General features: G+C 44.6%; 1 protein-coding gene across 6 annotated transcripts in view; it reads left to right on the top strand.

The window, feature by feature from the left end:
• Positions 1-13,238, top strand: part of LARP1 (La ribonucleoprotein 1, translational regulator) — a 118,550-nt gene that overhangs the window by 85,050 nt on the left and 20,262 nt on the right. For 4 of the 6 annotated variants that reach the window (XM_037799205.1, XM_037799201.1, XM_037799206.1 and 1 more), the window contains exons 2-10: positions 1,477-1,538; positions 1,776-1,841; positions 2,809-2,983; positions 3,962-4,090; positions 4,168-4,368; positions 4,467-4,629; positions 5,593-5,737; positions 12,649-12,823; positions 12,947-13,116. In XM_037799205.1, coding sequence (XP_037655133.1) covers positions 2,860-2,983; positions 3,962-4,090; positions 4,168-4,368; positions 4,467-4,629; positions 5,593-5,737; positions 12,649-12,823; positions 12,947-13,116 — 1,107 coding nt within the window. In that variant the 5' untranslated portion in view covers positions 1,477-1,538; positions 1,776-1,841; positions 2,809-2,859. The remainder of the gene's footprint in view (positions 1-1,476; positions 1,539-1,775; positions 1,842-2,808; positions 2,984-3,961; positions 4,091-4,167; positions 4,369-4,466; positions 4,630-5,592; positions 5,738-12,648; positions 12,824-12,946; positions 13,117-13,238) is intronic. The other 2 variants (XM_037799203.1, XM_037799202.1) reach the window with 2 other exon arrangements.

The raw sequence follows: 13,238 nt of genomic DNA, 5'->3' as shown, positions 1-13,238 counted from the left end.
GTGGTGTGTCTTGAGGGGGCAGTGGTTCCGGTAGGGGGTGGAAGCTAGGAATGCCGTGGTCTCACAGTTAGGAATCAGGCAAGGACACCCTCTACTCATTAAGGGAACATGGGCCTGATCAAGGAGTAGAACATTCCTTTCGAGGCCAGCTGGGCAAATTTCTCTGCTCAGGGGCTGGGGGAACCCTTGTGCTGGTGCAGTGGCTGACCAACTGTGGAGTCAAGAGTGATGGGAGGGAGATGGGGGGGCAAAGCTCCAGGATGTATTTTTTCTGGTGGGTCTCTAGGGAAGAAAGGGGTCAGAACCATGCTCAGAAAACAAGTGTAGGTGTAGAAAGGACTAGACCTATTTAAAAGTCACTATCTTTTAAAGAAAAAAAGAAGACACTTGTTTTTTTTTTTTGATAAAAGCTCATGTCTTTCATTGTTAAAACTTCTGGAACGGACGGAAAAATCAAAACAGAAAATTAAAATCACTCTCTGTACTGTCCACTCCAGAGAATACTGTTATCTGTCCTTCCAGAGTTCCAACTGTGTATGTGTGCATATATGCACTTTTTATTTTAGTTTTACAAAATAGGCTTATTTTGTAAACTTTTCTCATGGAGGGTCCATATTTTCATGAGTAGAGATCATTATCATTTAAATGACTGCTTCAAAAATCTATGAACTTTATTTAGCCATTTCCCTACTGGTGGACATGTGGGTTGGTTTCTGTTTTTTGAAGTTATAAACAGCACTTTAGTGGGCATTCTTGTACATAGCTCTAAACATAACACTTGCCTAGTTTGTGTCATAAAAATAAATCCCTAAAGGTGGAATTGTTTGGTCAGATAGGAGTCCCCTTTTTCTTAGGAGACTTGAAGGGCAGATGATACCTCTTCCTGAGTGGCCAGCCTTTCTGTTGAACACAGGTCATCAAGGACAGATCTGGCCCTGGCTTTTGTGGGCTTAGAGAGTTCTCTGGACTTTTGATAGCCCAATTAGGGTTTTCATATTGCCCCTCCATTAATCACTAGCCCTGGTCTATTCACATAGACTAGAATACTAGAGCCGGAAAGGGTGTTTCAAAGGTTATGGAATCTGCCATGATTCAGGAGCCCTGAATTAGAGGACCAGCTCTGGCATGGAACTTACTCTGCCATGGCCTTACCTGCTCCATGCCTCGGTCCCCATTTTATAAGACGGTATAGAGCTACACTCTGTAAGAGCCCTCCCACCTCAGAATGTGGGTCCCTGCAGTTTTGTCTGCCTGCTGTTTCCATGTTTTCTTTTTTCACTATTTCTTCAGGAAGAGGCTGGTGAAATTGTTATTGGTGTTTGAGTGTGTGTTCTTTTCCTTCTCCATCATCTCTTCCTCCTTTGGGGATATGCAGGTTGTTTTGCAGGGAAGGGGTGGATGAAGGAGAGTTGCTGCTGGTGGCCCATTCCCTGCCTGGGCTCAGCATAACCATTTTTCCCCTCTTATTTTCCACAGAACATTCTGCTCCAGCCAAGGTGGTGAGAGCAGCAATTCCTAAACAGCGTAAAGGCAGTAAGGTAAGGAGTAAGGGTGGGCAGCTTGAGGAGACTTCCTGTGGTGGCCTCTTTCCTGTTTTCTTGAGTGTCTCTGGGCTGCCAGTAGTTTTGATACTCTGAATAGCAGAGAAGGCCTGGAAGGAGCATGGAACGTTCTGGTGGATAGACATGATTTGGCCCCTGAGCTGGATTTTGGGTGAGGAGCTGAATGGCAGAGGCAGGGTCAGTCCTGGGGCCCTCATGGAATGTGCCTTGCAGGTTGGTGACTTTGGAGATGCAATCAACTGGCCCACACCTGGAGAGATAGCTCACAAGAGTGTGCAGGTGAGTCTGTGGATAAGGGCGGGCAGGTTTGAACTCTACCTACAAGCACACATTTGGATCCCTCTGAAGCTTCCAGAGCCTCAGTTTTTACCTTTTCTCAGCTTTTTAAGAGGAGTAGTTAAAACAATAGGGGCAGCATTAAAATAGCTAAGAATTCTCGTAATTTGGCCCTTGTGTGTCAGGGACTGCCAAGTGCTTTCTATTCATATCTCATTTGACCCTCACAGTGACTCTGAGATAGGTCCTTTTACAATTCCCATTTTACAGATAAGGCCACTGAGGCTTAGAGAGGTTAATAAGTAGCCCTTGATTACACAGAGAGTAGATGACCAAGTGGGGATTGACAGTCAGATGTGTTGTATTATTCCAAAGCCTTGTTCTTCATCTCTTTACTTGGATTGCCTGAGGACAAAGACGGGAGAATGGTCATTAAGCCAGATATTCACTTCCAGGCCACATATCTGGGGAAAGCGTATTCCTTTACCTAGGAGGAACAGGAAGAGCTTTTCCGGGCCCCAACAGAGGAGGAACTCTTGGCCAGTCTTCTCCCTCCCAATGCTTTTGTTTTGGACTGGAGGCCTAGGTCCCTCACTGGCCATGGTCACCTTCAGTTTACAGATAGGGTTGGTGTGGACAGGCTAGGAGCCAGCATGTCTTCCAACCCATAGACTCCACCTGGATGACGTGGTTCTCTTGCAGGGAATAAACATTTGGCCTCTCTGGGCCCCAGCCCCTTTGTCCACTTAGATAGAGAAACTGTAGAGACAAGTTTTCTTCTCCCACTCCTGGCCTGTTTGACAAAGCTTCCCATTAAAACCATCTCAGCTGTGAAATGGGACCTTAGAATGCATCTTGTCCAACCAGCCATTGCATGCTACACCTCCTGCTCTGTCCCTCTAGTGACAGGGTGCTCCATCCCTCCCATCTTAAGAGGCTTGACATCCTGTTACTTTACTTCTTGCTGCAGCCACAGTTCCACAAGTCTCAGCCTGCCCGTAAGCTGCCACCCAAGAAGGACATGAAGGAACAGGAGAAAGGAGAGGGGAGCGATAGTAAGGACAGCCCGAAAACCAAGTCAGACGAATCAGGGGAAGAGAAGAATGGGGACGAGGACTGCCAGCGAGGGGGGCAGAAGAAGAAAGGTGAGTGGTTTGGAACAGGACTTGGGAGAAGGTGGCAGGGTAGAACTGTGAAATGTCAGAACTCTGGGGACTGGTGGAAGAATTTCAGGCACCCCTGAGAAGCCAGTGGGAGGCTGATTGGTGTAGAATTGGGCAGCAATCTGCACTTCAGCCATTCATTCATCCATTCCTTCATTTAACAAGCATTTGGTAAGCCCTGTTCTCAGCAGTAGGTCCATAGTAGTGAACAAAACAGACAAGGTCCCTGCTTCAGAGTATTCTTTGCCGTTGTTTTCATGTATTGGTGTCCCATGTAAGGTTTCCTTCAAAGACAAGAGTTTCTGTTGCTCCAAGAGTTCCTAAAGTCCTGCTGAAATGGTTAGGATATGGGTTCTCTTGTTCTGGCAGGGATCCAAAGTAACAGTGGTTTAAACCAGATAGAAGCTTATTCTCTCACCTAATATCTCAGTATAAGTAGACCAGGGCTAGTATGGCAACTCTTTAACATCTTTTATTTTGTTGCATTGCCTTGGATCTTCATCACCTAAGATAGGATGCAACTTCTCATTCCTGTCAGCAAGAAGGGGAAATGGGGAAGATAGTTCTTCCCTTGTAGGGGCATAACCTGGAATTGGCTGATTCTACTTAGCTCTCATAGACAGAACTTTTGTAGACTTTTGTGTCTACAGCGAGACTGGAAAGTACAGTCTTTATTCTGGTAAGACTATACATACCTGGCTCCAGAAGAGGGTCTCTGAGAAATTGATGTCGGGAGTCAACCAGGAGTCTCTGTCATGCTGAGGTTCACCAACCTCATTATTTTGGAGATTAAGAAAAGGTCTGGTGTGGGGAAGGAATTTGCCCAAGATCATCAGATTGTGATTTGGGCCTGACACCTAGGGCAGGAGAAGAAGAGTTATAGATAATGATATGTTCTTTCAGATGGCCATGAGGGGCCTCTCCCTCCAGCCTTTCTCATATGCCCATACTGTTCCCCAGGGAACAAACACAAGTGGGTTCCGTTGCAAATAGACATGAAGCCTGAAGCATCCAGGGAGAAGCTGATCCCACGTCCTGCTCGCCCCCCGGAGCCTCGACACATACCTGCCAACCGTGTGGAGATTAAAGGTATGCACCACCCCCTATGGAGGGCCTGGACGTGGGGGTCACTGTCAGGCCTGACCCAGAACCCACTCTCCCCATAGGGTCTGAGCCTGCTACCTACATGCCCGTGGCCCCCCCCACCCCAGCCTGGCAACCAGAGACCAAACCGGAGCCTGCCTGGCACGACCAGGATGAAACATCGAGTGTGAAGAGTGATGGGGCTGGTGGGGCGCGGGCTTCCTTCCGTGGCCGTGGACGGGGGCGCGGTCGCGGCCGGGGACGCGGCCGGGGTGGCACTCGAAGTACGTGAGGCCCCTTTGGGCTCCGGGATGTCTGAGGGGGTATGGCAGGGGCGGCAGGCAGACATCTCCTCTCCCTTATGGCACCTGTTTCCCTCTAGCTCATTTCGACTACCAGTTTGGCTACCGCAAGTTTGATGCTGCAGAGGGGCCTCGCACCCCCAAATACATGAATAACATCACCTACTACTTTGACAATGTCAGCAGCACTGAGCTTTACAGTGTGGACCAGGAGCTGCTCAAAGACTACATCAAGCGCCAGATGTGAGTGGGTGGGAGATTTCCTCCTGGAAGGATGGGTAGGGAGTTGGGTTCTGGTCCTAACTAATTTTTCATAAAGTTATTGTTTATTATAAAAGTAATACCTTATTTATTTTAAGAAAATTAGAAATTTCCAATAACAAAAAAAAGGGTAAATACCTAGAATCCACTGCCCAGAGCTCCTAATGTTTGGCATTGAAAGATGGGAACTTAGAAATATATGCTATTGCCACCGCCACCCCACCTTGTTTTTTTTTGCCATGAAAGTCAGATAATCCTAACAGACAATCCTTGATGTTCTGTTTTTTCCCCCGTCTTCTATGCTTCCATTTTTAATGACAGCATTGTCAGAATGTTAGCAAATATCGAGTCCTCTCTTGGGCAGATTAAGTGCTTTATAGGCAGTATCTTATTTAATCCTGCACATTGCATGTACTTAATGCCTATAAGATAGGATTTTTCTTATCCCCATTTTATAGTCGAGCGTACGGGCCTAGTAACTTGACAAGAGTCTGGCTCACAACTAGTAAGTGACAAAGCACAGATTTGAATCCATGTCTGTCTGATTGAAACCTCGCCTCTTAACTACCATGATATATTGTCTCACAGTCCAGTGGGGGTGCCATACTAGGAAACAGGTATTTTGCCTAGGGTGTGATAAATATTTTAGGAGCAGAAAAGAAAGTGGCCAACAGCGTTTAAACTGGCTTTTTAAGGAGGATGAGGTGTTTGCCAGGTATACAAAGGAGTTTGAAAGTCAAGGAATAATTTGACCCAAAGAAGGGGGCCATGAAAGGATCACATAATTTCTTTTCAGCCCTTAGGACTGTTGGTACAACAGGGTCGGTTAGGTCAGAGGCCCTGTGAGGTCGTCGGAGGTCACCAGCGGTACACAGCAGAGCAGGGAAGGCATATTTGTAAATGGTGCAGGAATCTCTTGTGATACCTCTTCTCCCCTCCGCGTAGTGAATACTACTTCAGCGTGGACAATTTAGAACGAGACTTCTTCCTGCGACGAAAAATGGATGCTGATGGTTTCCTTCCCATCACCCTTATTGCTTCCTTCCACCGAGTCCAGGCCCTCACCACCGACATTTCACTCATCTTTGCGGTATGTCTCCCTCCCCAGGACTGGGACAAAGGGGAAAGGAAGGTCCTTATTGATGGAGCTGGAGTTTGGGCCAAGGCAGAAAACCCTGGGAGAGTAATCAGATTACTTTTGCTAAAGCGTCCTGAGACTTGGCCAACCTTCCTCTCTCTTTTTCTCTTCCTTTTATTATGGAAAGTTTCAGACATTTGCAAAAGTGGACGGAACAGTATAATGTACCCATTACCCAGCCTCAGCAATTGTCGTCTCATGGGCAATCTTTTTTCCTCTGTACCCCCATCTTCTTCCTTTCCCATCTTGGAGGAAAATCTCATGTAACCCAACATTTCATCCACAAGTGTTTTAGTACGTCTTTCTAAAAGATAGACATGTTTAAAAACATAACCACATTATTAAAAATTCCTTTATATCATCAGATATCCACTTTTAAAATTTACCCCAATTATCTTAAAAAAACAAAACAAAACGTATTTTGATAGTTGGTCAGAACCAGTATCCAAATAAGGCCCATGTATTTATTCTTTTTTTTTTTTTTTTTTTTTATTCAGTAAGTATTTATTGAATGTCTGCTGATTACCAGTATATTAGGGAACCAACAAGAGATGTCTGTAAATATAAGATTTTATAGAAGTGTCTCATGCAACTGTGGGAATGCATGAGTCCAAACTCTGTAGAGGAGGATGCCCAAGTCCAGATTCCATAGGGCAGGCAGTAAATTGGCAACTCCGATGAAGGTGTTCAATGAAATCCTCAGGAGATACTGGCTAGCCAAAGAAGTGAAGGTCCTCTCTCTTTCTCCCTTTAAAGTCTTCAACTGATTAGATTAAATCCAGCTGATAGAATTCTCTTATTGAAGAAGACACACCCTTCCTTGATGTTATCAGTCACAGGTGCAGTCAATTGACTGATGATTTAATAAACCAGCCTTCTGCTTTATTAACCAGCCACAAATGTCCTTGCAGTAACAGTTAGGTCATTGTTTGCTTGACCAGACACCTGGACACCATCACCTGGCCAAGTTGACACATGAACCTGACATCACAGTCCACCCCTTGTCAACTTGGCAGTTCTACACATCACCTTAAGCCATACTTTATCTCTAAGTAGAGCACAAGAACAGACATATATTTCACATAACAATACTCAGAAGTCATGCATACAACTGGAAATACACTAAATCTCTCCAGAATAGGGTGCAAGTTCTTGGGTGACTTTGATTCTTTAACTTGATTTCTGATAACTTAAATACTGTGAAATTAGCAAGACACCTTATGTCATATGATAAGGGGATAAGATGAAGAAAACAAAGGTATCTGTTTTACAAATACAGACATACTCATAACAAAACAAGGAGGAAATATTCATGCCATCATTGTCCTTGTTTCTGTAACTGATCACGTGGCCGTAGTTCATATTTGTCACTACATTCTTCCACCACCCATTCCATGCTCCCTTTACTCTCAGCAAGCACTTCAGCTGGCCATGGTTCTGTGCCTGGTGGGGTGACCCAAACCTTCATTCCTGAAGTTTCTTGGCCATTGGTAGTCCTGCCTGGATTGGGTTGTTGCAGTTTTCCATTGACTTGAATCACGGGGCATGGTAGTACTAAGAGACACCCTACGGGATCTCCTGTATTCCAGGAAGACTCTTTACCCCCATTGTGTAGTTGCAGTGCTATTTCCCCTTGATAGTCAGGATCAGTCACCCCAGCCAGTACAGTAATCCCCTTCCTTGCCTGTTGATTCAGCAGCACAAGAAGCCCAAAGTGGCCAGGTGACAGTCTTAACTTCCAGTTCAATGGGACTATTGTTGTGTCTCTGGTGGAATTACTCCTCCTTTTGGAACTAAGACTTGTAGACCAGCAGAGCTTAAGGTTGCAGGGAGAGGAAGCAAAAATTTCCCTAGTGGATCACTAGGAGTGATAGTGAGTGGTGCTACTCCTGTTCCCACCTTGATTCCTGGACCCATGAATCCTGGCTGTGGGAGAAACAGCCCCATAGAGTGGATGCTGATTCAGAGCATGCACAGCCTCCTGGAGAATTCTGCCCCAGCCCTGCAAGGTATTGCCACCTAGTTAGCGCTATAATTGAGTCTTCAAAAGGCCATTCCACAGTTCTGTCAGCCCAGCTGCCTCTGGATGATGGGAACATGATAAGAACAGAGAATTCCATGAGCATGTGCCCATTCCCTCACTTCATTTCCTGTGAAGTGGGTTCCTTGGTCCGAAGCAATGCTGTGTGGAATACTATGACAGTGGATAAGAAGGCATTCCATAAGTCCATGGGTGGTCGTTTTGGCAGAAGCATTGCATGCAGGGAAGGAAAACCCATATCCAGAGTGTGTGTCTATTCCGGCGAGTGAATCATATGGCCGAAGTGGCAGAGCAGCTTTTATAGCAGCCTGGACCTGTCACAGAACCCCATCTTGTTCCAGCCCCCAATCAAAACTAGAAGCTTTCCTGGTAAATGGGCTGGAGTACTCACCCAAATGAGGAATATGTTGTCTCCAAAATCCAAAGAGGCTAGCTAAGCCAACTTGAAAGGTGAAATCACTGCCCTCCCCACCACGTGAGACCAGACACCCAGGGGAGTGAATCTCCCTGGCAATGTGGAATATGACTCCCGGAGAGGAATGTAGACCCGGTATTGTGGGATGGAGAACATCATCTTGACCAAAAGGGGGATGTGAAAGGAAATGAAATAAGCTTCAGTGGCAGAGAGACTCCAAAAGGAGCCGAGAGATCACTCTGGTGGGCACTCTCACGTACAATCTAGACAGCCCTCCCCAGGCTCCAGAGAACTGGGGCAGCTGGTGGCGGACACCCGAAACCATCAAACTACAACCCAGAACCCATGAATCTCGAAGACAATTGTATAAAAATGTAGCCTATGAGGCATGGCAGTGGGATTGGGAAAGCCATAAGGACCACACTCCACCCCGTCCAGTCCATGGGTGGATGAGCAGAAAAACAGGGGAAGGAAACAGACAGACAGACAGACAAAGACACCCAGTGTTTTTCCCTACCCCATTTGCTCTTCTTCACTTTAGTTACCACTCTTGTCATTTTTGTGTGTGTGCCAGTGAAGGTGCCAGGGACTGATTTAGGCGATGAATGCACAACTATGCGATGGCACTGCGAAAAACCGAATGCACGACCTGCCCTGCACGACTGCGCGGCATGTGAACATATCCCAACAAAATGAAGATAAAAAAAAAAAAAAAATCCAAAGAGGCTAACTTAAGTGTTGTGCCTCTTTTTTGGTCATAAGAGGGGCCAGATGCAACAGCTTATCCTTCACCTTAGAAGGGATATCTCAAAATGCGCACACAACTGGACACCTAGAAATTTTACTGAGGTGCTCGGCCCCTGTATTTTTGTTGGATTTATCTCCCATCCTGTGCCACGCGAACACCTTACCAGTAAATCTAGAGTAGTTTCTACTTCTTGCTCACTAGGTCCAATCAGCATGATATCATCAATAAAATAGACCAGTGTGATGTCTTGTGGGAGGGAGAAACAATCAAGATCCCTCAGGACATTTCCCTTTTGAAACAGGATTAATCTCTCCAGACAGGAGTGAGGGCTGCTTCCTCAGAGAGGTGATTATAGGTTTAGCAGGCACTGAAGGGTTAATCTCTTCAGGTGGAGGTTGGATGCAAGGCTCCTCAAGGCAGACTGGAGGTCCAGAAGCTGTTTCCTCAAAGCAGTCTGGAGGTTGGGTAGCTGTTTCCTCAGGGCAGACCATTACAGGTATATCCTAGTTAGAGCCCAGGCCCTAGAGTCAAGGAGCTGGCCTTGAATCCTGCTTCGCCACCACCTAGCAGCGTGTCCTCCGCAAGTCACTTAACCTTTGGGAACCTTTCCTTCCTCATGTTTTGGGGATTCGAGATCATTAATATTTCAGTACACAACACTGACCAAGGAAGCTGAGATCCAACCAATCCTCCAGGGCCCCTTTGGCTTTTCTCTCCCTGTGGGAATCAGTTTTCCCGAGGTCTTCTAGGTCCTTCCTGAGGCTGCTGTCACTGCCCTGGAACTCAACCAGGGAAATGCTCTTCACTGGAGGATGGCCAGTGGTGTCCAGAAAACCTCTGTTAGCTGCGAAGGCACGTGGCTGGTGTCTGCTCCAGGTTCTGGTTTCAAAATGGCTTCTCCCAGGACATTCCTCTCTAGGCCACAGCTCCTCTTCAAAATATCACTCTTGGTTGCTCTTGGGGCATCTTCTCTGAGCTTCTCTGGAGCAAGAGTCTGCTTTCAACAGCCATCTTGAAACTGTCTCTCATCTACAGCTCCTCTCTCAGCTTCTGTGCGTCTTCAAAGTGTCCCTCTTGGCTGTGGTGCCTCTTCAAAATATCACTCACAGCTGCACTCGTATTTATTCTTGTTAAATCTCCCTCTCCTTTTCCCTTGTAATTGATTATTTGAATAATCGGGGTTCTTTGTCCCATAGAGTTTCCTGCAGGACACAGTGGTGTCATTTAACATGTTCTTCTGCACTGTGAATTTTTTGTGAATTGATAGATCTAGAGTCCTGATAAGACTCAGGTTTTATTGTTTTTTTTTCCCTCCTGTTCAGAGTACTTTATAGATAATGATGTGTTCTTTCAGGTGGCACACAACATTTGTTTCTCTTTCTGTGATACAAGTTGCTATTGATGATCATTTTCTGTTATATCGTTAAGGGTGGCAAAATGGTGATGTTCTAATTCTACCAATGTATGTTCATTTGTTAGCTGGAATACCTCTTTAAAGAGAAACTACCTCAGCAAGTATTTGATTACCAAGAGGTATAGAGGTATAGTTTGTATGGGAAGGGCAGGATAAATAGTTGATCTTTCCCTTTGTTAATAAGTTTTCAGAAATATGAATTGAATTCCTAGTAATCTTCAAAGCTGACCAATGAGGTTTTGGTTTGTTTTTGTTTTCATATCATTATGAACTTAGAGATTCAAACATTTTATATAAGTCAATCCTTTGCAGTTAGTGCTGGATCAAATTGTCCCATCTTTGGCCAATGGGACCCCAGTTCATTTTATACATTAACTGTTGGATCTGGGATTGGCCGGGTTTTTTGTTCGTGTGTGTGTTTTTTTTTTCCCCAAGGAACTTTGGTTCCTTTTGTTTTTTTTCCCAGAAATGGTATTTATAGTATCTAGATACCGTAGTCTGAGTTACAGGGATGCTTATTGCTATTTGGTTAGTCTTTTTTATTATTATTTTTTTTTTAAGATTAAATACATCAAGAAATTATACTATTTGCAATTAAAATTCGTTACTACAAGATCTTTACTTAACCCCAAGGATTTTTGAATTGTACCTATTTCCTTCTCTCATGCCAAAAAATCCTAATTCTTAAAAGACAGCATCTCAGTTGTTTTATTCCACAGTATATATACCTTAACCTCATAATAATACCAACACTACCACTGGAAACCATTTTTAAAAATTTTGTTTATACAGTCAAGTGACTATTTTCAAGTCTTTTGAAATAATCTCTGCATTGTTGTGCTTTTTAACCCAATTTTTAGTTAAGTTCATTAGTTTCATCTTGTTCTCAAATTTCAGGGATTGCTTTTTTCCGCCTGTACTATTATGACTTGTTTTATATTTATATTGTTCCAAAGTCAACATGGTATATTCAGATAAATCTAACTTACAATTCTGTCACTTCTACCCTATTATTTTCTCTTCCTATAGGTAACCATTTCTGAATGTTTCCATTACCAAAAAAAAACACAAATTCTTCTATATGTATTTATATCCTGACCCTTTTTTGGTAAATGATAGCATAAAATACATGTATTTCTTCACCACCCCCCCATTTAATATATTTGAGTACTGCATAATAGCATATATAAAGATATTCCTCACTCCTGTTTACAGTGTATAATACACTATTGTATGTATATCCCATAGTTCACTCCACTAGTCCCTTATAGATGGACATTTTGGTTGTTTCCAGTCTTTCACTAATACTTAAATTGCATTAGTGCTGTAATGAATTGCCTGTATAAATATCTTTTCATTTTCTTGCCAGTGTATCTTTGGTATAGATTTCTAGAAATGGGATGGATGGATTCAAGGGTAAATTGCATATGAAATTTTGCCTAGATAATTGCTAAACTACTTCTTATGGGTTGTACCTTTTGTGTTCTCACCATCAATATAAGCAAGTGCCTCTTCCCCACAACCTCACCAACAGAATATGTTGCCAGATGTTGAAATACTTGTCTCTTTTATTTAAAAGATTTTTAAGAACGCATTGGTTGAAAAAAATTAAAACTGCATAGGAAGGTATTTTTTAAAAACTTTACTCTCCAGTCCTCATTCTGTTTCCCAGAGATAAACATAAATTCGTCTGTGAATCCTAGAAAAATTGTGTATTTGTATGTATTTTCTTAAAATTACTCACACAAAAGATATCTTAAACACCCTGATCTATCCCTGATTCTTTTCACTTCATAATGTTTTGTGGACCTTTCTACCTCAGCACATGTAAAGCTGTTTTTTAGTTCCATTGAATGGATGTGCCATAAATTATTTTAATTTCCTACGTGGTAGCAAATTAGGTGGTTTCCAGTTGTTGTTTTTCCTGTTACCAACAATGTTGCTTGAGAACCCTTTGTCCAAATCTTACACAAATTGTTACTTGTTTGGCAAGTATTTCTTTAGGGCAGATTATGAGAAGTAGAACTGCAGGGTCACCGGGTAGGTATATGCTCATGGTGGTACCCTCCTACAAATGTGAACGTTTCACCTTTCTGTCAGTCGTGGAAGATGACACCAGTTTTCTTATACCCTTGCTAGCACTGGACTCCTACCCATACTCGTGGGGGGCCCAGTCATCCCTGTTGCCAAAATCTCAGCCTACCCCAGTCCTTGCTCTTCACTCTTTCACCCTTCTCCCCCGCAGGCCCTAAAGGACAGCAAGGTGGTGGAGATCGTTGATGAGAAAGTTCGTAGGAGGGAGGAGCCTGAGAAGTGGCCTCTTCCTGGTCCCCCAATAGTGGATTATTCCCAGACTGATTTCTCCCAGCTTCTCAACTGCCCTGAGTTTGTGCCCCGCCAGCACTACCAGAAGGAGACAGGTGGGTACCTGCTGGCACATGGATGCCTCACTGCTGCCCTTGTCCTTTGGCCAACAGTCCTCCTCAGGGCTGGCATCAGGAGGAGGACTGGAGGGATGAGAATCTCACCTTTCCACCCTTCAGAGTCAGCGCCTGGGTCTCCCCGTGCAGTCACTCCAGTGCCAACCAAAACAGAGGAGGTCAGCAACCTAAAGACACTGCCCAAGGGCCTGTCTGCAAGCCTGCCTGACCTGGATTCCGAGAACTGGATTGAAGTGAAGAAGAGGCCTCGGCCCTCCCCAGCACGGCCCAAGGTGGGTGTGGCCTGCTGCCTATCCTGGTTCTAGGAGCCTTGGCTAGAGTGCTTGGGGGAGATACCACACAGGCACAGAGCTCTGGCCTCTGAGGGGCTAGCGGGCAAGCTAGGTGGCTTGGG

The sequence above is a fragment of the Choloepus didactylus genome, chromosome 11, assembly GCF_015220235.1.
Source record: "Choloepus didactylus isolate mChoDid1 chromosome 11, mChoDid1.pri, whole genome shotgun sequence".
In the NCBI taxonomy this organism is placed as follows: Eukaryota; Metazoa; Chordata; class Mammalia; order Pilosa; family Megalonychidae; genus Choloepus; species Choloepus didactylus.
Note: the sequence above shows the minus strand (reverse complement) of the source record. Positions and strands in the feature narration are given on the sequence as shown.